This window comes from Echinops telfairi, unplaced genomic scaffold (assembly GCF_000313985.2).
Source record: "Echinops telfairi isolate 266 unplaced genomic scaffold, ASM31398v2 ScPeMD7_7469;HRSCAF=8507_0, whole genome shotgun sequence".
Classification (NCBI taxonomy): Eukaryota; Metazoa; Chordata; class Mammalia; order Afrosoricida; family Tenrecidae; genus Echinops; species Echinops telfairi.
Window position 1 is genome coordinate 14,797,724 of NW_022111372.1, and position 25,880 is coordinate 14,823,603.

General features: G+C 38.7%; 1 protein-coding gene across 1 annotated transcript in view; it reads left to right on the plus strand.

The window, feature by feature from the left end:
• The window catches only part of JAM2 (junctional adhesion molecule 2), a 75,281-nt gene that overhangs the window by 39,440 nt on the left and 9,961 nt on the right, over positions 1–25,880 (plus strand). The window contains exons 2-5 of the mRNA XM_004713084.2: positions 4,475–4,540; positions 18,099–18,206; positions 19,757–19,909; positions 22,543–22,745. Of these exons, the coding sequence (XP_004713141.1) occupies positions 4,475–4,540; positions 18,099–18,206; positions 19,757–19,909; positions 22,543–22,745 (530 nt within the window). The remainder of the gene's footprint in view (positions 1–4,474; positions 4,541–18,098; positions 18,207–19,756; positions 19,910–22,542; positions 22,746–25,880) is intronic.

Genomic DNA, 25,880 nt, shown 5'->3' on the forward strand with positions numbered 1-25,880 from the left:
CAGGGTGGATGAGCCCTACAGGACCAGTGGTGTGAGTGGCGAAACAGGGAGGGTAGAGGGAGAGTGGGTAGGAAAGAGGGAACCGATTACAAGGATCTACATGTGATGGGGGAGGTGGGGGATTAAACTTTTTAAAGTTAGCTGCTGTTACATTTCATTGAACTTTTAAAGTGACTTTTGAAAACTTTTAAACTCTTACTCAAAGCCAAGGACAAAAGGCAAAATAGAGAAAAGAAGATAGATGATTCAACCCAGTTACTAAACCTTCTAACTTCAGATTATACTAAAGTTTGTGTGAAATAAAAGAAAGGCTGAGCCTACTAAGGAAAACAAAATTCTCAGTAGACAATGTGCTATTTGAAAAGTTCAAAGATGTGATGATGTGGAGAGAACAAAGATCATCTTTTCCTATTTTGCCCAGGTTTTTCTCTCTGCTGGTTTCCAGGGAATATGCTTCTTCATTCTTTTGTATAAGAAAGGATATGAAAATATTTCAAAACCACAAGGATTTCCCATCATAATTAGCACTTCTCTGTGAGGGCACTGATTTACACATTACTAACCAAAGAGAAGACTTTTTCAAAATATACTACAAAGAAGTTCCACAGAAAAATGTGGGTTTTTTGCATCAGAATCATTGGCAAAATGTTTGAAGATCATCGCATTAATGCAGCTACTATGCAACAAGAGCATTGAAGGTACTGGTTTTTCTTCAGCTCTCTTAAGAGGTTTCTGGCTTGACTCTCAATTTCTTTCCTTCCTCTGTTCACTGAAGATCTGGACTCTATCTCTCGTCTCTATAAAATAATACTGGCCAGTAGAAGGGAACGGGAGCCCCGCTGGTACAGTGGTTATGCATAGGACTGCAATCTGCCTGGTCAGTAGTTTGAAACCATGGGCAGCTCTGCTGGAGAAAGACTGGGCTTTCTACTCCTGTGAAAGGTTACAGTGTTGGAAACCCTCAGGGAGTTCACCATGAGTCAGCATCGCCTCAAGGCAGTGAGGTGTGTTTTGGAGTAGAAGGTAAACCGGAAAAGAAAGGTTTGCTCTGGAGTTAATTTTTTAGAAGAAAATGGGGAGAAAATGTTATACAACAGAAGTTCAAGAAAAGATTTTAAAACGTTGTTTGGATGCTGGCAGGTGTTGAATTTTATCCCCCTGAAAACAAATTGAAATCTCAGTCATTATGAATGTTACCTTATTTGAAAGTATGAGGGTATTTAAAGACATTATTATTTATATTAATGAGGTTAGTAAGAGTACCAGCTTCTAATGATACAGATTGTTGTTGCTATGTGTATTAGATAGGGACAAAGGAATATAACAGATAATTAGCCCACACGGCAGTACAGAGGGCTCAGTTCAACTCACTTCTGTGAAACAGTTTATATACTGGTCCTTCAACTCATGAGGGCTGCTGAGTCCAAGGTCAAGGAAGCAGACAGCTGAGTCTTCCAGACAGATGAGTCTTCCGTAGAGCAATGCAGGCAGTCTGACCACAGGCAGCAAACAGCAGAGTGGGTCACCAACAGTCAGCCAGATAACAGGTTCCGACAGTCTCCAGTTTAAGCAATGCATATACCAGCAGTGTGGCGAAGCAGGTCTCAAAGGAACCTCAAGCTCTAGCGTCACAGTCCACAGGTTGGGTGTCCCACAGGTAGTGTAGCTTGCAAGTTGAGGCAGAGAACTAGCTAAGGCAGCTGCACACTGGTCCAATCAGCAGAGAGCAAGAGAGAGGTAGGGCTCGCCAAGCCATTTATCTCTTTGCCCTCTAATCAAGCTGCGACCTTATTAATCCCACACATTCTTATTGGCCAGGTTGGCACAATAAACCTACCTATCACACTATGGTGGTTAGATGCTGTTGAGTTGGCTCTGACTCATAGTGAACCTATGTACTACAGAACGAAACACTACTCGGTCTTGTGTCCTCCTCTCAATTGTTCTTATGTTTGGGCTCATTGTTGCAGACAGTGTGTCAATCCATCTCTTTGAAGGCCTTCCTTTGTGTCACTGCCCCTATGCTTTACCAAGCATCATGTCATTCCCCAGGGACTAATCTCTTCTCACAATGTGTCCAAAATATGTTAGAGGAAGTCTCACCATGCTTGCCTCTAAGGAGCATTCTGTCTGTACTTCTTCCAAGATCGATCTATTTGTTCTTGTAATGCATAGTACTTTACTTTGCCAGCACCATAATTCTTCCTTGGCTTTTCTTATCCAATGTCCAACTTTCACTTGCTTATGAGGCGATTGAAAATACCATGGCTTGGGTCAGGTGCAACTTAGTGCTCAAAGTAATATCCCCTGCTTTTCAATACCAGAAGGGGTCTTGTGCAGCAGATTTATCCAATGCAATGCATCGTTGGTCTGACTTTTTCTTCCATGATCACTGTTGTGGATCAAGACAACCCTTGACAACTTCAATCTTTTCTCCTTTTATCATGATGTTATCTCCTTTTATCATGATGTTACCTGTTAATGCAGTTGTGAGAATTGTGGTCTTTACACTGAGTTATAATCCAAATCGCTTCCGATTTTTCCTATAAAAGAGGTGAAGAAAATACATGAGACACTGAGGGCAGATAGCCTAGTGGACCTATGCGAAGATTAGATTTACCTTTCCACGAGCCAAGAAATATCCTGTGATTCCAAAAGCTGGAAAAGATTGTTTCCTCCCAGGAGGCTTTGACTGACACCTTGAATTTGGGCTTTTTTAGCCTGTAAACCTGTGAGAATAAATGTAATTTTAGGTCATTTACATTATGGTATTTTGTTAACAGCTGCCCTGGAAATGAATAACAGTTTCTTTTATAATTACTTTTGGTGGCCCTGACACTTTTTTATGGCTGAGCCACATGGGTCATTACTTTATATGGTTCAATTCAGATCTATATCTTCACCTGGTGTTGTGGAGTCTGTGCCTGCTCATAGCAACCCCGTGGAAACTGGGACAAAATGACCCCTGATCTCGCACTGTCCTCACAATCAGTGCTGAATGTGAGCCCATTGTTGCACCCATGGTCAGTCATGTCATTGAAGGTCATCCTCTTTTTCACTGACCCTCTGCCAAGCATCATGCCCTTTTTTGGAGAGTGGTCCCTCCTGATCACATGTAGAAAGTATTGCCAGCCTTGTGTCTAAGGAACCTTCTGACTAGTTTTTCTGAAGCCCATTTGTTCGTTCCTTTGGCAGGCCACAGTTCGTACTCAGCTACCATCATAATTTAAAGGCATTACTTCTTCCTAACTATTTGCCAACGTTCATAGGCAATGAGGCAATTCAAAGTATCATGGCTTGGGCCAGGCACACTTTAGTCCTCAAAGTGACATTGCTGCTTTTTAAAGGGGTCTTTGGTAGCAGATCTGCCCCACGCAATACATCATTTGATTTATTGACATTTATTTATTGACCATTCTTCACATAAGACTAAACCCAAACCAACCCTACTTTCAATGAGCTGATTGCATCTCATAGTGACCTTCAATAGGGTTTCTGAGGCTGTAAATCTATAGGAACAGGTAGTCTCATCTTTCTCCTCAGAGTGGCTACTGGATTTGTACCACTAACTTTATGGCTAGCAGTCCAGTGCTAACCCAAGAGCACCATGGGGTCTCCTCATTCTTTACACAGATAGCAGGTTTTCCAATTTCCACAATAGAGGTTATCTGCAACTTAGAAACAGAGAGCCTAGTGGTTGAACAGTGTAGAATAGAGAACATTTGAGGACTATAGATTGTTGAGATTTTTAATTCCCTAATCAAATTTGCTCTGTGGGTTCCTAAGAGAAAAGAAGGAAAATATGTTCAGAATAGCTTGAGTTCTTTAGGAACAATAAATTCTAACACAGTGGAAGATAAATTCACTATATAGATATGCACATAAAGGAATAAAGCAAAGAAAAAATGTCACATCTTTTAAAAATGATAAGCCATCTTTCATAGTTAAGAGACTCTACTTTCAAAGGAGGTTTCAAAATCCTTAAACCCATGGTTTATTGATTCATTCTCATTTCTCGTTTTTGAAACCAAACTAAATTTAGCACAGTTGTGTTCAAATAGGACGTATTTAAACACCATTACCTTGGCCCCAAAGGGACTTTTGGTCTAAGTGACCATGTAGATTGTGATGTATCTCATGTGTATGTATATGCTTCAGGATGGGTTTGAACTGCCAATGTTTTGGCTGGTAGTTGAGTGCTTAACCAGATGTACACTCCAGGCCCTCTCGTATTGTCGGTAGTGGAATCAAATAGTTTGATTGGTTCTACTTTTGGAAATGTCTAAGGCCAACTCCATGATACAGAATAGATATGTATGATTTGACTTGCCTTTGTATTTTTGGTGCTTTAAAATGAATGTTTTATATATGATTGTGTAAAGCTATTACCTAACATTGTTAATGTGCCTCATTTAAATATTTGAAAATGAAATGTATACTATTTTAATTCCTCATATCTGACTTATTTTTTCAGATCATAAGGCCTATGGATTTTCTTCCACAAAAGACAATCAAGTAGTGACAGCAATAGAATACCAAGGTATAGTAACTCTGAATTTCACTGACTGTATTGCTTAAAGAACTCACAAGGGTGACCACATATATTATCTTTCCTGAACTTCTCAATTTGTTGCTTTTTCTATTAGTTACAAGAGCCCTAGTGGCAATGTTGATTATGAGTTATTTCTATAATATCTGTACAGTTTATGTAATAGCTCCTGACATATAATAAGTGTTATAGGTGTGTGTAAATTAAATGTGTACCCTATGCCATGGTAATGCAGTGGGTTACATGTTGGGCTTCTAATGACAAGGTCAGTTAGTTCAAATCTAAAAGCTTCTTCTCTGGAGAGCGATGAGGCTCGCTGCTCCTGTAAAGATTTATCGTCTCAGAAACCCAATGGGGTAGTTTTACTCTGTCCTACAGAGTTGATTTGAGTTAGAATTGACTTGATGGAAATGGTTATGGGGTTATAATAAGAATCAATGTACCATTCAGAACTCTAGGTCCTAAATATGTAATTTAAATAACTATTAAGATACATCAGATTCTAATCTTAAATTGCAATATTTGGCAATCTAATAAGACACTCACTCTCCCTGGTGAATTACATTTAAATTAGAAGATAGTATTGGATTTACCTAGTGTCATAACTCAAGGACCAAAAGTAGGTGGGGTGGTGTTTTTTTGGTTTATTTATTTACTTACTTATTTATTTTAGTAGATGGTTTTTAAGGGGGAAAAAGCTGTCTTGTCTCACAGTTCTGCAGGCTACAAGTTTAAAATTCATGGTGTGCTTAGAGAGAGAGTTTCTTTCTAGGTATTCCTGGAGATTCCCTGATGTTCTTTAATCTCTATATTTTACCCAGTGTCTTTGTATTTGTTATGCTCTTTTTTTCAAATCAGAATCAATTAGGTTAGGACTCACTCTACTCTAGCATACCCACATTAACAGAACAAAAGAAAGATCTCATTTCCATCTAGAGTCAGAGGGACTGAAACTCAAAAACTTATTGCCATAGTCAATTCCCGACTCATGGTGACCCTTTTGGGCAGAGTAGAATTACCTCCGTGGGTTGCCAAGATTGCAATTCTTTAGGCAAGTAAAAAGGCTTATCTTTCTCACAGTCATAGGTACAGGTGTTAGAATTTCAGCACATTTGGGGAGAGACACAATTGAATCCCCAAAGGGGAAGAAAAGGGAACTAATGATTAGGGATTGTTTGGGACTACCAAATTTTTACCGCAACTAGACAGTCATAATGTCGTGAGCAAATCTGCTGCACAGGATCTCTTTAAATTGTTGAAAAACAAGGATGTCACTTTTAGGACTAAAGTTCTGACTCAAAACATGGTGTTTTCAATTGTGTGTGAAAGCTGAACACTGAATAGGAAGACTGAAGAAGAATTTGTTCCATGTATTTTGGGTATATTGTCAGGAGAGACCAGTCCCTGGAAAAGGATATGCTTGGTGAAATAGAAGGAGAGCCCAATTGCAAGAACACTTTTGTTCTATTAAACTGGCATTCCATGATGCTCACCTCCCGACATGATTGTGGGTGCATAAGCAAATGTGGTGAAGAAAGCTGATGGTGCCCGGCTATCAAAAGATATAGCATCAGGGTCTTAAAGGCTTGAAGGTAAACAAGCGGCATTCTAGCGGAGAAGCAACAAAGCCCACGTGGAAGAAGCACACCAGCCTGTGTGATCATGAGGTGTTGATGGGCATGAAAGAACAAAAAATCATATCATTGTGAATGAGGGAAAGTGCGAAGTGGAGACCCCAAACCCATCTGTAGGCAACTGGACATACCCTTACAGAAGAGTTGCGGGGAGGAGACAAGCCAGTCAGGGTGCAGTGTAGCAATGATGAAACGTACAACTTTCCTCTAGTTCTTTAATGCTTCCTCCCTCCCCCCCACGCCCCCACCCCTATAATCATGATCCCAATTCTACCTTACAAGTCTGGCTAGACCAAAGGATGTACACTCATACAGATAAGAAGGGGAAGGTGGGGTAGAAAGGGGGAACTGATCACAAGGATCTACGATAACCCCCTTCTCCAAGGGGATGGACAACAGAAAAGTGGGTGAAGGGAGATGTCGGACAGTGTAAGACATGACAAAATAATAATTTATAAATTATCAAGGGTTCCTGAGGGAGGGGTGGTGGGGAGGGAGGGGAAAAAATGAGGAGCTGCTACCAAGGGCTCAAGTAGAAAGCAAATGTTTTGAGAATGATGAGGGCAACAAATGCAAAATGTGCTTGGCACAATGGATGGATGTATGGATTGTGATAAGAGTTGTACAAGCTCCCATAAGGAAGACTTCTCAAGTAGATGGACTTAGGCACTGGGAGCAACACTGGACTTCAACATAACAACATTGTAAGGATGGCACAGGTCCCGGCAGCGTTTCATTCAGCTGTACACGGGGTCCCTAAAAGTTGAAACTGACATGGTGGCACCTTAATAACAACATTGGAATTTTTACCAGGAGGAGAAACAGTTTCTCCTGTTGTGGTGACCCCCAACCATGACAATATTTTAGTTGCTACTTCATAACTGTAATGTTGCCACTGCTATGAATCATAATGTAAATATCTGATATGGAAGATGTATTTTTATTATTACAAATTGAACATAATTAAAGCATAGTGATTAATCACAAAAATAATATGTAATTATATATTGTGAAATATTTACTTCTAATTACAAGTAAATGAAAATTTGTCTTGAAGCTTGGTGTAGCATGGATAACAGTGTTCACGCCAGGTACTCGTATCTGCATGTGGGCGGACCCACCTGGAGATGGAGAGAGGAGCGGTGTCTTAGGTTCCTAAGAACATCAGAAATATGTGTTTTCCGATGGTCTTTGGCGAACCCTGTGAAAGGGTCGTTCGACCCCTAAAGGGGTCGCGACCCTCAGGTTGAGAATCGCTGGAGTAGAAGATAAAAGAGATGGGATCTGATGCAGAGATGGAGGACACACAAAGGAAATGAAGTTAATTATGCCTGCTTCCCAATTTCCTGGAGGTTTAATTTTTGTTTCCAGTTAAATTCTATGTATATACATTCCTGACCCTTCTCCCTATGCTCTATGCCATGAAATCACATTTTGTCTAAACGATATTTTTTAACCTCATTACTTTTTAATTATGCTGCCTACCTATGCACCGTACTTTATGTGTGGGGGAGGGAGTGTGATTAAAGTATACGCATATATAATAATTTGCTAATTCGTTAATTTTCACATGATAATTCAGTGACATTAGTCATGTTCAGCGTTATCACTATTCTTTTCTTAATCATTCAACTACCATAAACAGAAACTCAGTGCCATCTAAGCAATGGCCCCTCAAGTCCCCTCTCCATCCCACCACGGGTAACCACTAGTAAGCGTTGTTCTTTTGCATTTGCCTATTTTATAAGTAAGGTCATACAGCACTTGCCCTTTTGTGATAAACTTATTCTTCTCAGCATAACATTTTCAAAGTTCATCCATGTTGTGGTATATGTCAATGTCTTATTGGTTTTTAAATCTGTGTAATATTCCATTGTATGTATGTATCTCATTTTAAAAATCCATTTATCTGTTTTGTTTTGATGTTTTAGTTTAGCTGCCAAACGTTTCTCTTTTTATGCTTTTTTAAATTGGGTTTTTGATTAGAGTTTACTCAGCAAATTAAGTTTCAATTTCACAATTTATTTACATATTGTTCGGTGACATTGATTACATTTTACACATTGTCAACATTCTGCATTCTCCATGCCTTAGGGTAAATGTTGCCCATTTTGTCTCAGAGATATGTTATTGTTGTTATTTTTTAAAAGAGCACATTCTCATAAGTGATGTGCTAATCGGTCGCTATCATTTAGCAGAGAGATATTTTTAAACAGTAGTTTATTTTAGGCTCTACCAGCCCAGGAATTCTGACTTATTCTTTAAAAAAATTTTTATAAGAATTAGCATTTTGTTAGACAATTTTGTACCCTTCTATCTAAGATGCTTTTTTGTGTAACTGGTCGGAATGCTCAGAAGTGGTAGTAGGGCATGATCTAGTACTTTCTCTAGATAGATAAAGCCATGGTTCATGGAGGCAATTCGTCCTATAGACTGGATTCTTCTTTCAGTCTTTGGGTTCTTGCTTTCATTTTTCTCCACAAAATAGTTGCCTTAGATGGCTGCTCAAGCTTTTAATGCCCAGACACTATTTCCCATCCTAGAATGTGGAACATAACTTCATAAACTATGTTATACCAAATGACTAAGTTTGTTCATGTGACTCCAGTTCTAAACCTTCCACCCAGTAATCTAAACCTGAAAGATATTTATTTGGGAGGAAGTGATAAATAAACAACCTGCAAATAAATAAGTAAATATATATATAAAATATCTGTAAATCCACCTGTATATGCACTTAAACATATAAGCTTACTATATACATATCATATCTACCTAAGTAACCTCTCTTGTTCAGAGTCCTGCTAACACTTGCACTTGAACTTAGAGTAGCTAAAGTGAAAGGAAGAAGTGCTGAAGTGAAAGAGCTTCCCAAAGGCAGCTGGAAAAGACAAAAAAGATATTATCCTGATGAACAGTCCAAAGACTTGGAGTTAGAAAACAACAAGGGAGAACTCGTTTGACATTTCTGCAGAAAGAACTGAAGAAAACGTCATGGTGTGGGTTGTATTATTGAAAGATTCTTTGGCCAAAATATCAAATGACTCAGGAAAGATCAAAAAAAGATGGAAAGACATGTCAATAAAACTGTTAAGGAAAAAAAGATGGAAAAAACACATAGAGTCTTGGTATATGTTGGTCAACATTCAACCATTTAAGGAATAGAAGATGATCACAAACCTATGGCACTAAAGGAAGAAGTCCAAGCAGCACAAAAAGCACTGTTGACAAACAAAGATTCAGGAATTAATTATCAATTGAGATGTTTCAACAAATGGAGGCAATGCTATAAGCTCTTTCTCATCTATGCCAAGAAATTTGGAAAACAGCTACCTGACCAAGTGCAAGAGGTCCATTTTTGCACTCATTCCAAAGAAAGGGAATGCGACAAAATGCGGATGCTATCTAACAATACCATTAATACTGCACGCATGGAAAAGTTTCCTGATGATTCTTCAACTGTGGTTGCAGCAAATTTATTGACAGGTAACTGCTAGAACTTCAAACTGGATTCGGAAAGGATGTAGAATGAGGGATATCACTGCTGGTGTGATATGGATCTTGGCTGAAAGCAGAAAATACCAGACAGATATTGATCTGAGTTTTATTCATTAAACAAAGACATTCAACTGTATTATATCATAAAAAAAAACACAGACAACATTATGAAGAATGGGAATTCCAGAAAACTTAATTGTACTCATGCAAAATCCAAATGATCAAAGAGTCAGTCATTCAAACGAACAGGGGATACCATATGGTTTAAAATGAGAAAAGCCAAATGTCAAGGGTATATGTGTCACCATACATATTTAATCTATATGCTTGTCAAGTAACCTGAGGAAATTGACTATATGGGGAAGAACCACAGCATCAGAATTGGAGGAGGACTGCTTAACAACCTGCAATACTATTCCCATGATACAACCTTGCTTACAAAAAGTAAAGAAAACTTGAAGAATTTAGTGAGAAAAATTAAAGACTACAGCCTTCAATATGGGTTATGCTTCAACAACCAAAAAGAAGAAAAATCCTCACAAGTGGATCAATAAATAATATCATGGTAAGCAGAGAAAATTTTGAATTTCTCACAGATTTCATTTTACTTGGATCCATGAATATCCATGGAAGCAGCAGTCAAGAAATGAAATAACATATTTAATAGACAAATCTGCTGCAAAAGACCTCTTTAAAGTGTTAAAAGTAAAGATGACACTTTGAAGACTAAAGTGTGCCTGACCCAAGCCATTGGTTTTTCAATCCCCCCATATGAATATGAACATTGGATAACAAGTAAGGACGCCTGAAGAATTGATCCCATTGAAGTATGGTATTGGTGGACAATGACTAAATCTATTTTGAAAGAACTATAGCCAAAATGCTCATGTTCCTTGAAGAAAGGATGGCAAGACTTTGTCTCACACACTTTGTACAAGTTAGAAAGAAGGAACAACCTCTGGAGAAATACACTATGGTGGTAAAGTAGAAAATAAGTTAAAAAGAGGAAGATCATCCACAACATGACCGACACAATAGACTCAAATATAACCATAATTGTGAGGATGGCGCCGGACCCATGGTCTGTTTTCTTGGAATCATTAGAATTTGAACTGACTCAGTGGCACCTAACAACAACTGTTCAGTTATTTTTCATTCTTACTGTTGTCGTCACATTGAGTATATACTAATTAGATCTTTTAGCATGTGTATTTGATTGTCATTGTTCACTTGGTTTACTTGTACCCACTTCACCCATATTCACTATTGCCTTTCCCATTACCCAAAATTCCAAGTATCTACTGTCTATAGAGCGAGTCCCTCTTCTTCATCTTTTGAACTCTGGTAACCACCAAAGAACTTTTGATTTCGACCATATGCCTATTTTGGTGGGTTTTTTGGTAATACTAATAGCATATAACATTTGTCCTTTTGTGCTTGACTTGCTTCACTCAGCGTAATTTCCCCCAAATTCACTCATTTAACGTTTTGTGGACTCATCATTATTCTTTATAGTTTTGTAGTATTCCATTAATTTATGTATATGTGTTTGTATATATATCTATATGTATGAATATGTATATAATTACATATGTATATTAGTATTAGGCTCGTTTGGCTAGAGAAAAAATCCAGTGACACTCAGATATGTAAGAAGCTTTATATAAAGCAATAATTTTATCTGAAGAAGGCATCCCAGCCCAGTCCTGCTGAAGTCTACAAGTCCTATGCTAGCCATCTTCAGACTTCCATAGCAGTAGGCTGATGACACAGAAAGGTGAAACAGAGTGAAGGAAGATCACAGGCCCATTGGTACAGAGTCGCATGGATCCAAGGTCAGTGGAAACATGACAGGGTGCCAACAGCTGTCAGGGTCAAGTGCCATCCCTGGAGTAGGCAGCCTAGCAACCAAGAAATGAAGGGACACAGCAGTGCTATTTAGTTCTTCTGTGTCTTTATTGATTGACTTTCTTGATGATCTGTCTTACCTTCAAATTAGTTTGAAGTTGCCTACTATTATTGCTGGACACTATCTATCTCTTTCTTGAAATCTTCATGAGTCTGATTAATGTATTTTGTACATTATTAATAAATTCATGTGAATTGGGTGTGTATATGTTTATTATGCTTATGTCTTCTAGTTTATTTTCCTTTAATTCTTATGTAATGCTCATTTAAATCTCTCATGATCTATCTTGTCTTAAAGTCTGTTTTATCAGAGGTCGATGTTGCCATTCTTACTTTTTTGGGGTTATTATTAAATTTGTAATTTTTTTCTCTATCCTTCTAAATTTAGTCTACTTTTGTCTTTGTGTCTAAGGTATGTTTCTTGCAGGCAACACATTAATGGGACTTGTTTTCTAATCTAGTTTACTACTCTGTCTCTTGATTGATGCTTTTAATCCATTAACATTCAGTGTCATTATTGATATTTCTGAGTTTGTTGCTGTTATTTTGCTAAGTTCCTCCCCATACCCTGTTGAGTTCATGGTTTCCTTGTTTTATATATATGTATATATGTATATATGCACATGTATTTATTTATGTATATATATATTTATATATGTGTGTGTGTTTGTTTTCTTTTTTGAGTAATAATACCAGTATGCTGATTTCTGGGTAGTGTTGTTTTGTATGTTGCTCTCAGGTTTGTCTGCTGTTGACGTTAATTTTCTGTCTGAAGTATTCCCATTGGTATTTTTTGTATTGCTGGTCTTGTTTATATAAGTTCCCTGAATTTCTTCTTACCTAGGAATTCCCTTATTTCTCGCTCATATTAGAGGAATAGTTTGCTGAATGTAAGATTTGGGGTTGGCATTTTTTCCTCTTTAAGAGTTTTAGACATGTCACTTGATTCTGTCTGCCCTTTATTTCCTTTTCTTGTCTTACTGCCCAAGTTAAGACTGCCATGATGATGTTGAATAAGAATGATGATAAAGGGCATCCTCCTCTGGTTCCCATCTCAGTGGGATTTTACTGAAAGATCTTTCTATTTCTAGTTTGCTGAAATGGGTGTTGGCCTTTAACGAATATCTTTACTACCACATAAATAAATGGAAATAATCACATGATCATTCCAATTGATGCAGAAAAGGCAAATCTTTGACAATTGTGTGTGTGTGTGTGTGTGTGTGTGTGTGTGTAGTTTGTTTGGTTTCTTCTTGGTCTGGAATTTTGGTCATGCATAAATTCTTCCTCTTGCTAGTATTCCACATAAAAGAATAATAATAAACGTTCAGAAACTGACAACACTGTAAAAGGAACGTGTCTTGGTGGCCCTGCAAGTTAGGTGTTGGGCTGCTGACTGTGAGGCCAGTGCTTAGAACTCATCAGTCCCTCCAGGGAAGAAAGTTTAGGGACTCTATTTCAATAAAGACCCACAGCCTTAGAAACCCTATATGAGATCTTTGAGCTGGAATTAACTCATTGTCAGTGAGTTTGGCTTGGGGGTTTTATAGGTCACAGGAACACAAATGAATCATCAGGAAGCATCAGCAAATTAGAGGACAAATCCTTTGGATTAATTTGTACACAGAAAAAAGAATGAAGACTATGAAAGCCTAAGAATTATGTGGGACAGTTTCTTTAATACATGGTGCTGGAAAAAGTGGATGTCTATCTGCAGAAAAATGCAACAGGACACCTATGTCACACCATACACCAAACCTAACCGAAAATGGCTCACAGGCCTAAATATAAAACCTAAAACTATAAATAACATGAATGAAAAAAATAAGGACAGCACTAGGGGCATATAACCTATAGTAGAAATGGAATAACAACCGTAACTAAATGTATAAGCCACAGACGATGAACTATATAAATAAAGCATCTATTCTTTTCCAAAGGTTCCCCCAGAAGAGTACAAAGAGAACCTTCTGACTATAGCATATCAGAGAAGGGTCGAATCTCTAAAATTCATGGAAAACTTCGACACATGTACACGAGGGCGGAATCACTCCTATTTGGCCACACCAGGTGATAGACACTTCACCTGGGAACGCTGCTTTATTTGCCTCAATATGGCTGCTCTATATAGTTTCAGTTGGCAGGGCACCAGCAATTTGTTACTTTCTGTGTTGGCTCTTTTTTGTGCAGTCTCTTCTACTTGGCTCTCGGTGCAATTCTTCAGCTTTGTCTTTGAAAAGTGATATGGTTCTATACACCAAAAACCCTCACTCAAGGTTTTGAAGTTACCATCTATATCGAATCAATTTGTTTTCTCAGGTCTTTTCTGTAAGCGGGAATTTATGAGGCATCTCACTGTACTTCATTTCGAAGGTCCCCTAACACAGGTGTTTTGAAGAACACAGGTGGGGCAGGGAGTCCTACACCAATGGTTATCAAAGTGTTTTCCAGATCAGCAGGCTGAACATCAACTGAGAACTTGTTAGAGATGCATATTCTCAGCTCTCATCCCAGACATACTGAATTAGAAACTCTGGGGGCAGGATCCTTCTGATGATGCTCATGTTGCTAAGGCTTGAGAAGCAATTGGTCCTTGATGAAGATTGACAGTATCTGGCAAGAAATAAGAACAAAGAGTGATCATTCATCTAAGGTCAAAACTCATGGTTTCCAAATGCAAAGTTGGCATGCCTCTCCAGTGAGCTAGTCTTCTCAACCTCAGTCATTTTCTCTCACTGTCACACCTTAGCATGAACTTTAGTTCATGGGCTGCTAACCTCAAGGTCACCAGTTCAAAACCACCAGCCATCTCAGAAGGAAAATAAGGCTTCTACTCCCGTAAAGAGTTACAGTCTCAGAAACTCAAGAGGGGCAGATCGACATTGACCTATTGGGTCACTGAGTCAGCCTCAATTTAATGGCAGTGATTCAAATCTTAGAGCTTGAATTTACTGATAACTTCAAATGCCCTATACACTTTGATTTCACGCTACCTACTACCTCCTCATTCAGTCTCATTCTTGTACCCGACTACAGGAACTGTTCAACGGACTTTAAACCTTTGCTCCTAACAACTTTCATCTCCCCTTTCCTTAATATCCTCTCTCACTTTTTATTTAGCATAAATTCTCTGGTCATTTGCTCTAATCATTCTTTTGCATATATCGCAATTCTCTTACTGTTTTCTCACTTAGCAAACCAAGAGACAACTTTTCACCTCCTTTAAATTCATAACCACAATAGGACCCATAATTTTGCCCCACAACTATAACATGCAGCCTTTGTCCATTCACTTTCCAACTCACTGAGACAAATAGCCCACCCTTTTTAATTTTTTTTAAATCCACCATCAAACCCACAAACACCCCCGCATTCTTGTTATACTGATGAGTTTGCTTTTCTGAGAAGATTGGCACACATAAGAAAGGAAATTCCAATGATTTCCCACTAGATCTTTGCACTACGCAATCTGTGATGTATACTCAAACTTGCTGCCTCATCCCCACTATCATGACCCCTGTCTTGCTTTCCACTTCGGGCTAGGTTGGAGCCTGTACACAGGTACAGATAAGAGTTCACGACACACGGAATCCAGGTGAGATAAACCCCTCCGGAACAGAAATGAGAGTAGTAGCGATTCCAGGAGGGTAGGGGTAAGGTGGGGAAGAGGAGGAGAGGAAGGGGGAGCCTATTGCAATGATCGACACATAACCACCACCACCACGACCCTTGGGGGCATGAACAAAAGAAAGCATGGGGGAAGGGAGACAGTGGCTGGTGTAAGATAGGAAATTAATAATAATTTTTAATTTATCAAGGGAGTTGGGAGTGGGGAAGGAGGGAAAAAAGGAACTGATACCAAAGGCTCAAATAGAAGGTAAATGTTTAGAAAATAATGATGGCCATGTGTGTACAAATAATGTTTGATACAACTGATGTATGGATTGTTATAAGAGCTGTAAGAGCTTCCCCAAAAATGATTTATTAAGATTAAAAAGAGCCTCCAATAAAATACTTTTAAAAAATTGGACCCCTTTCATTGTAGTTCTCTCCAATCTCCTTGCTCCTTGTCTTTCTTTACTTTCATAGTACTTACTACCTTCTAATATATGGTATAATTTACTTTCATTATGTTACTCATTTACCTATCTTCCTGCCCTCCTCCCCCTACCAGGTTATCCGAGCCAAAGGGGAAGGGAGTTTGTTTTTTCCCCACTGATATTTCCCAAGAACTACACCTGGCACACAGAAAGCATGCAGTGCATGTTACAAGAACAGGATAGACCATTTCTCCATAATTCACGTGATCTGAGAGAGTGAGGCTGTAGTTGTATCATTGAATTAGGGAGATTATTACTTACATTTTCTAATACGATTCCTGCGGAGGTTTTTTTCTGTAGAACAGTGAGGATAGGAATCAGGAAGGTTCCCAGAGAGGTAAGGGTATGTGTGTGAGTGTGTAGTTAAATGCATAAATAATGTGATTCCTCGAGTCTAAAATTATTCCTCAGACCTAAGAGCAAGACAAGCTAAAAGTGAATTAGGGTGTGGGTGTGTGTCTAATTGTTGGAAACTCAACAAAATACGGGAAGGAAACCTATCTGAAACTCAAGACTCCGGAAGGCCACCACCCAGACTCCTTCATAAACAGAACAGAACTGTATTTCCTCAGACAAATCCCTCAGCACACATTTGTCTTTTTAGCTTCGTTGTAAACATGTCTGTAAAATGATGTCTCTTTTCTTACGTAAAATCTCTTTTAGGCATACTTGTCAAAATTTTTATACTTTTTTTCCCTTTCCTTCCCACCCCCTTTCTTTCTATTTTAACAATAGCTTTTAGTCTATTGCTATATATCTAGCAATGCATGTAGAACTTAAAGAGTATTAGAAACTATATATAAGAGAAAAAGTCATTAATTCTATCACACTGTCATAATCTGGGTTAATATTTTCATAAATATTCTCCCAGGGTTTTTGTACAAGGATGTGCGGTTTGTTTGTTCTTTTAAAGAAAACCTGAGATAGCATTATACATATTCTCTCATCATGTGACATCTATATTCTTTTTTTAATGGCATTCAATTTCAATTTACTTATTAAAACTAGAGGGCATATAATGGATTTTAATATAGTTTATCTTCTAGTCATAGATTCTGTATTCCAATTGAGTTACAAATCATTTCAGGATTTTTAAAGAAAATTTCCTTACATGATTAAAAAAAAAATCTCTTTGCTGTAGAAGGAAACTAAGCAACCACTTAACAGTTTTCTTTTTAGATCCAATTATTTGTATTGGTGGGATGGCGGTGGGGAAGTTCAGAAATAGGAAGCGACAATCTAGATAGACAGTCTGAAATATACTTATATATTTAAAATTGAAAGTGTCTATTTGGTAACTTGAAGCAACCATTACAGACAGCATTGTGTTTCCTCCTCGGCCATATTGCTTAGATAGTCAAAATCAGAGTTTCCATCAGAGGTTCACGGAATTTTTTAATATCATAACTGCAGTAAAATTCCTATAATAAAGTGACCTAACAGAACTATCTATATTTATTCACTTAAGCTTGATCACAAGATTAAATCTCTTGATCATCTATTTAGATTGGGGTAAAGTTGTACAAAGTTTTTTTGGTAGGCATCAACCGTTCATTCGGAGCTCATCTAGGTTTGAATTAATGTATCCATAGAGAGCCCTGAAGGGGCATTGGTGGCTCAGGGGTAGAATGCCCAGCTTCCATAAGGGAGGCCCAGACTCAGTTCCTGGCCAATACATGTCACGTGCAGCCACCACCCAGGGGCATTTTGCAGGTTGCTCTAATGTCGGATGGGTTTCAGCAGAGTTTAAAGAACAAGAAAGGACTGAAAAACTATTTCTGAAAATTAGCAAGCAACAGAATCCTGTGACTCCCAATTGTCCAACCAACAAGGGATCCTAAAAAAAACGACAACGGAGAGTGCTGACAAGGCAGGGATCTAAGAGTAAGAGCAGCATGGTGGGTGCTTCTCTGCATTTCACAGCGTGGCCTGTGCTGGACTGAACACCTTGCTTGGGAATGAAATGTGAAGCCCCTCCACTTCTGGCACTCATGATATTGGACTGAAGTTAACAGCTTTCTCGGCCTCTTCTGCAAAACAATGGACTCCTTGTAAACTAAGACTGGAAATAATAAGATACATAACTACATTTATCTGCCATTTGTGAAGGACTTACAACAGACAGGCATGTGGGCTTTGCATTATTGTGTTTTCAAGTTCACAATTCTGTGATATGTTACCTCCTCTTACAGACAGAAAATGAGGGAATATAGTATAGTGTCACATGGTTATTGTGTGAAAGAGCTATAATATTTCTAATTCACTTTGGGGTTTAGCCAGCAACATACTTGTTGAGATAAGCTATGAAGGGTGAAGTTAGGAGGTTTAAGATATTTGTTGCCTAGTTAAATATAAGGTCAACTTATAGGGACATGTGAAAAAATGTATTATGTTTGTTTCTCTTTCCAGAGGTAATTTTAGCCTGCAAATACTCAAAGAAGACACTTTCATCCCGGTTAGAATGGAAGAAACTTGGGCGGAGTGTCTCCTTTGTCTACTATCAGCAGGCTCTTCAAGGTAAGAAGTCAGGCACTTAATGAGCAGAGAACGAGAGTGCAGCAGATTCTTTAATCTACAAATGAGAACAGAACATGGCTGATTAACAAAAACGTGTTTTTATAAGTGTGAGATGAACCGACAGTGACTAAGACCTATACACCATGGCCACAGAAACAGGACAGAGGTCAAATATAGGTGAATCCCATTGAGTGCCTCGACCCCTTCGTTTCTTACTTCACTTCCAAAGGATGCAAGATATAATCGTTCTTTCTGCCCCATGGATTAAATTCTTGGGAGGAAGGAAGAAAATATGGTGTGGAGAAGGGAGTGCTCAGTAATAATAATGTAGCTGACTTCCACACCACCTCGCCATCCTTCCATTGAGAAAGTATGGAGTAATAATGTGGCCGACTTCGACACCTCCATCCTTCCATTGAGAAAGTATGGAGTAATAATGTAGCCGACTTCCACACCTCCATCTTTCCATTGAGAAAGTATGGAGTAATAATGTAGCCGACTTCCACACCGCCATCCTTCCATTGAGAAAGCATGGCCATCTCTGAGAAGCTTTCGGAGTTAAGATTTATGGGAAGGTAATTACAACTACCATTACCAAATGCTTAAAGAAAAACCAAAAAAAACCTTTGTTATACATTTTTCCAGTCCTATTCTTCCTGTTGAATTTGTCCTGAACTTTTCATTTAAGATGTTGACAACAATATATTAAATACTATAATGTCTTAGATTTACTTTCAAGTAATTCAGTTGTTAGGCATGGAGACAAAATAAGACAAGCCATTGGTTGACTAGTTTTACAATGTGTGATGGATATTGCTATAGCTAGGTAACATGGGGTGTACTTTCCTGTACTCTCTAATTTTGTGCATACTTAAAGTGACCCACATAAAAAGTTGAGACTAGTATTTTAAATTATTATAAGCTTTGTTTTAAAATGCTGTGTTGATTTTTAAAGAATTAAATAAATAAAACACTAAAAAAGCATAGAAAAATTTATATATCACCCCAGGTATTTATCAGTCAAGACAAGGTTATGGGTTTCCAGGTACTAAGCTTTTAGCAATCTCATCTGACTTATCTACTGTTGCCCAATTTGGCAGCTGCACTTTATAAAACTATTTTAATTCAGTGCACCTTACCATAGCTCTATAAAAAATAATGAAGTAGTATTTTTAAGGTTCCCTCATCTTTTCTTCTCTAGCAATATTATATGAGCAACTACACACTGCGTTACTGCTCTGACAAATGGAGCCACTTTCTTGTGTCTTTCTGAAGATGAGGCTATTTTCCCAAGGCAAGAATGAAGAACAAACACTTTTAACAAATAAAATATGGAAATGGGAAAGAGAATTCTTGTTTTTGAATAGTAAGCTATTCACAAGAAGAAAGAGTTAAACTGAAAATAGCATGTATTTATTATTTTTCAATTTAAGTGTATTAAAAGAAAAATAATTTTCTTCACTGAATGAAGTAACTTGAGAGAATGATTGCATGGAAAGTCGCTTGCTTTGGTACCACATTTATTTTTTGGTTTTGGCTTTTTCTAAAAGGTGATTTCAAAGACCGAGCCGAGATGATAGATTTTAGTATACGGATCAAAAATGTTACAAGAAATGATGCTGGGAGATACCGTTGTGAAATCAGCGCGCCAACAGAGCAAGGGCAGAACTTGGAAGAGGATACCGTCACTCTGGAAGTCTTAGGTGACCTGCATGTGGATCTTTCTCTATGCCCTCCACCCTCTCCCTACCCATGATCCTTGGGAGCCAATGAGGCACTGTGGCCTTGACCAGGGATTGTGAAAGCAACTCACAGAAACCGCAAGTGACACCTTCGTGCAAGTCCCTGGCTATTTCTCCCCATCTCCTCATAGGCTATGGGAACTTCCCTGCGAAAAATGCATTACTGCAAATTCTCTCTTCTGAAGTGGAGGTAATTCCCAGTGGTTCATCACTGCACCAGGACCATTACCCCAAGAATTCCTTTTTCAAAAGCTTCACTCATATGTAGGCTTTTTCCTAAATTGGGATAACAGAAGAAGAGCAGTAAAATATAATAAAATGGTATCTAAGACCAAGGAAAGATTTTGATCAGATTGGAAATTTGGATTTATTGTGCAGCTAATATGTATCTACCCCTTTCACCCTTGTGATTTTACTTGATCGTCACAGGTAACTTGACTCTTCGAGATGAGGAAATAGATTCTAAATGATTTTTTTTCACATTTGCACAGCTAGTAAGTTCTGCGCCAGTGTTTCTATCCAGATGGAGTTAATGCCAAAGTCTGTAATCCCTTTACAGCTACTGTCCTACATTTAGTTAGTATGAGGCACTGATACATGCATATTAAAGGCAACAACCTAGTGGGAGCAAATGAAAGCTTTCTCTGTCATTGATGTTAATGTAAGAGAAGGAAATGATTTCTCTTCCTTTACAAAGAAATGTCCTCCAGGCACTTCCTGGAGTATCAATGATATGCATTGTTGTTGTTGTTGTTGTTGTTGTTAGGTGCCATCGAGGCTGTCCCAACTCACAGCAATTCTGTGTACAACACAAGGAAACACTGCCCAGTCCCGGTCAGTGCCCTCCTTTGTTGATCTCATGGTTGAGCCCACACAATACAGCCACTGGGTCAATCATCTTATTGAAAGTCTTCCATTTTTTCAGTAGCCTAGCGCTTTCTCATGGTTTGATGCTCTCAGTAGGGTTTTCTGGGGCTAATTCCTCTAAAGAGGGCAGCCCATTCCTTCTTCTTACTCCATTCTTAGTCCAGAAGCTCTGCTGAAACATGTTCATTTTGGATGACATTGCTGTTATTTGACCCACTAGTGACACATCACAGACTTCAGCTCACAGCAACACCCAAGCTGCCACAATACAACAAAGTGACAGATAAGTGGTGGTCATTAACTATCCACTTCTCTCTACCTTTTCTGTAAGATCAAGTGTAGTATCATTTGCTGTTGCTTCCAACCAGTTATCACAATCTTGGTGACTTAAAACAGCACCCATTTATTAGCTCATCATTTTGTGAGTCATGGCTAGGTTTTCTGCACAGATATTACAAGGCTGAGAGTTGTCACAAGGTATAACAATATGTAGATCAGGCTAACTTCTCTTCTGGCACCTCCGAGGGAAATTTCCCTTCTAAGCATATCCTTGCTATTAGCAGAGTTTCTTCTTAGGTGGATACAGGACTGAGGTCCCCATTTCCTTGCTGGTTGTCAGCATGGGGACCACTCTAACTCTATGAAGTTTCCCAATTGCTTACCAGTTGACCTCCACCATCTTCAGTCCAGCAAAGGCAGGGGCATCCTTCACGTAACTAGAATCTCTGATTTTACCATTTGTGAAGAGCTAGAGAAAACTTTTTTTCAATAACTTATGTGATTAGATCAGACCTATCTGTATAATGTCCATACATTAAGATCAGTTCATTTGGGATCTCAGTTTATATATACACATATATATATATATATATACATATATATATATATATATACATATACACACACACGCACACATTTTTTCAAAGTCATAGCTATATTATTTGATTGAATAGCTGAAAATTGGCATATGTATACTAGGAATGTTTTAGAACCTAGAATATTGCCTACTTCCACCACTTTGGGGTTTTCCTGGGTATTAGATCACGTAGTAAAATCTGGTTTACTTTAAATGTCCCTAGGACCAAAGTAACCATGAATAATGGAACAGGTATCCTAAATTGGCCAGCTCTAGATGGAATGGGATTTTAGTTTGAGTCCAGGTCTGAAAAGTATACATAGGTTTGGTGTCTATTGAATATAGTTGATAAAATATTAAAACACTTGGTAAGAGAAAACAAGTAGAGACTGTTGCCATATAATTGTTTATTATACATTGTAAATAAAATATATAATACGCTAAGGTAAGGCTTGCTGTTATAACAAATAGGTCCTGAATGTACATGGCTTAAAATAATACAAGTTTCTTTCTCACTTAAGTGAAGTCTAATAATTAGGGTAGAGGTAGCAAGAGATGAGGAAGTGGAATTGTATTATTCTATTTTTGTAAATCATTAGAGACTCAAGATAATACAGATTCTGATATCTTCAATATATAACTTAACAAAATCATAAAGTAGTGCAAGCAGGCAAAGAGCGAAAGATTGGAGAATCATGCAGGAGGTTTTTCTGAGTCAGGCCAGGAGGTTTCTACCTAGGTAGAAAATGACATGCATTTGTTGAAAAAACTAATAATAACCACAGGTGTCCAATAAATACATCTTTACCTGGCTGTTAAAATCATATTTAACATGCAAATTAACCAATGCCTTTTGACTTCCATTGTTCAGTGGCCCCAGCCGTTCCAGCATGTGAAGTGCCCAATTCTGCTCTGAGTGGAACAGTGGTAGAACTACGGTGTCAAGACAAGGAAGGGAATCCAGCTCCTGAATACACATGGTTTAAGGATGGTGTCCGCTTGCCAGAGAAACTAAAACATGGCCCCCAAAGCACGAACAGCTCATACACAATGAATGCAAAGTCTGGAACTCTGGTAAGGTCATTTCAAAGCATATCGTGCATTTGAATTTTTAAAATTATATCAGAAGTAAAATGACAAGGAATAAAGAATTGATACATTATTTGGCTAAGTGCGGGGCAAGGATGTGTTAGCAGGGGACAAGAGGGTTGTAGCTGCCAAGCAAAAGCATGACACATGCTGGGGACCTGAGCACCGGTCTGCACTAGTGACCGAAAGCAGGGACGTTAGAGCTTGGTTTACTATGATACAGCTATCTTGCTGGTTACAGAGCTCCTGAATGCAGTCTCCTATTTATAACGCAAAGGCAAGTCATAAAACGTGAAAGTGCTCTTGAAGATGCCAGTGGGATGATGTTTGTATCATTAAATTCTTTCATGACACTAGATCATTAATAGTTGATTCTGGGACTTGGGTAGCTTTCTACTGTAGATGTAGCCCCCTGCTGTCAGGGCAATTTTGCCTCAGAGCAGCCACATATGTTAAAGAGTAGAACTGCTTCATAGGTTTTTCCTGCTGTAATTTTCTCTCTCAAAACCATTCTGTATCTTGCTGTAATCTTTACAGATGCACATCACCAGGCCTTTCTCCCATAGTGTCATTTAGTGGGTTCAAATCACTTGCCTTCAGGTTTGTAGTTAAATACAAATTGTTTGGGCTACCTAGGCTTAGATGTAACCTGGACTTTCTAATTGTTTCCTCTTTAAACTATCGTAATTGAAAAGCTGTTCTAAGCGTACTGATTGGAATCTCTGAACGCGCTCTTGCAAGTTAAGGGCATTTTATTAAAAAGTCTTTTTATTTTCTGATCTATGACTTTTGGGGATAGAGATGGGAGTTAAAAAAATCATTAAGCTTAAATATTTTTCCCCCAATCAAAGCAATATCATGTCATTTAAAAAGTATGACTTTCAGCAATGCAGTCACCATCACAGCCATTATCCCAAAATTTTAAAGTCATGATAAGAATATTTTACTAAGTTTTAAAAGGAATGTCTATAGCTGAACCAGGGGCTCAAGTGGAAAGTGGGTGTCGTAGGAATGATGAAGTCAACGTATGTACTAAAGTGCTGGACACACATGACCTATATACAGATTGTGATGAATTGTATGAGCCCCTAATAAAATATTATTGAAAAACTAAAAAAAGGAATGTATAAAGTTTCTTTTCATTCTTTCCATCTGAGAGCACACACTAACATTCAGAAGTGAGGTCCTCTGGGAAACAGTAAAGCATCCTGAGGGTAGGGCTCAATAATCAAGCGGAAGCCCCCAGGTGGCGGCCTCTTGAGGAAGGGCCTGGCTTGGGCTCTTGGGGTGGCTAGCGGTCACAGTCAGCAGGCCAAGCTGACCTGACACTGAGAAATTGGGCAGAGAACTTGCTGTCACACTTGGCTATATTTACTTTTTGAATTTATTTTTTTCTCAGAGCAGGTGCTAAAAGCTCCAAAGCAAGTCTGAAATGATATAGATTCACTTTCCTCAGCTAGCCTCAGCCCTTGAAATACCTTGTGATGTCAAAGGGATGCACCAGGGTAGAATGAGGATGGGTCCTGTTGTGAGAAATGAGCAGCACAAACTCCAGTGTATGTGTAATGCTGACTTCCTTTTAATTTCTGATTGGAATGTACTTAATTTCCAATTATAATGTGCTACTAGGTCATTTTTTATTAGTCTAACATTATTTATACATCATTTTAGCCCTGAGCTCCTGGTGAATCTGCTTGAGTTAGACGTAATTACTGGTAATATGGCCCTTCCTTCTGTTATGCTATGATTCTGGGGTTCCTCACAAGCTGGACCAATAAGCAACACCATGATAAATGAAGAAAAGATTGACATTGTCAAGCATTTCATTTTACTTGGATCCACAATCACTCCCTATAGAAGCAATAGTTTACAAATTAAGTGACATATTACATTGAACAAATATGTTGCAAATGGCTTCTTTTAAAGTGTAAAGGACAAAAAATGTCACTTAAGGGGTGTCAGATTGAGGGGTGTCCTCAACACTCACACAGATCCTCAGGAGCGACTGGACTTGTGGGAAATAGTAAGGACAGACAGACTGTGAGGCACAGGGGCTCCTCGTTCCATGTCAGGACTGAGGGAGCGAATGTATTTTCCAATGGGGCTTACAGATCTTTCATAAGGCGTGCACGTCATACAGCTAACATATGACATAGTTAATAGGTAATACCATAAGTGGGTAACATAATAAACCAGCAATGAGGTGAGTCATTGTCTTGACCTCGTGCTAGTTGACTTTGACCCCCTCTGAGCCATCCCAGGGGTAGCAATCTCTGATCAGTATCAGCAAGAGATGTCAAAACAGAGTTTGCTACATTTTCAGTGGGTTGGCTATAGAACCTGATTGCTTTTATTTACCGATAACATTTAGGTGTTGTGAGGTAGCCAGACACAGAAATGATTTATCATATATGGTAGCTCTTTTATGACAGTTCCTTTCTGGGGGGGGGGGCAGTATTGGAGGGGCTCTGTCCAAACATGAGAATGTATATTAAGATTTATTCATAGCTCATAACTTATGAGCATGGATGATTTCGCTGCATGACATTCTCATCCAGTCCCTCCGTTTACCACAGTAAGGCTAAGGTATGCCTGACCCCAGCCATGGGATTTTTAATTGCTTCATATGCTTGTGAGAACTGGATAATGAGTAAGAGAGACTGGTCTGAAGAAGAATGGATGCCTTTGGATTATGGTGTTGGTGAAGAATATTAAGTATACTGCGGACTGGCAGGAAAGTGAACAGATCTGTCTTGGAACAATGCACCTTCGAAGCGAGGATGTTCCGAATGAGGGCATATTCCTGTGGGGACCAGTCCTTGGGAAGGTGCAGTATGCTCGGTAAAACAGAGAGGGTCAGCAGCTAGAGGAAGTGCCTCAACCAGATGGAGTGATACAGTGGCTACAACAGTGGGCTCAAACCTAGCAACGCTTGCGAGCGTGGTGTGGAGTCAGGCAGTGTGTTTTCTTGTTGCTGTCCATGGGGCCACACTGAGTTAACACGGACTCGATGGCACCTCCCGACAATGGGCTATAATTTTCTTTTAAATATAGACTACGTACTTAACCATTAAGCAATCCTGATGGCACTGTTGTTAAATTACTTGGCTGCTGATGTAA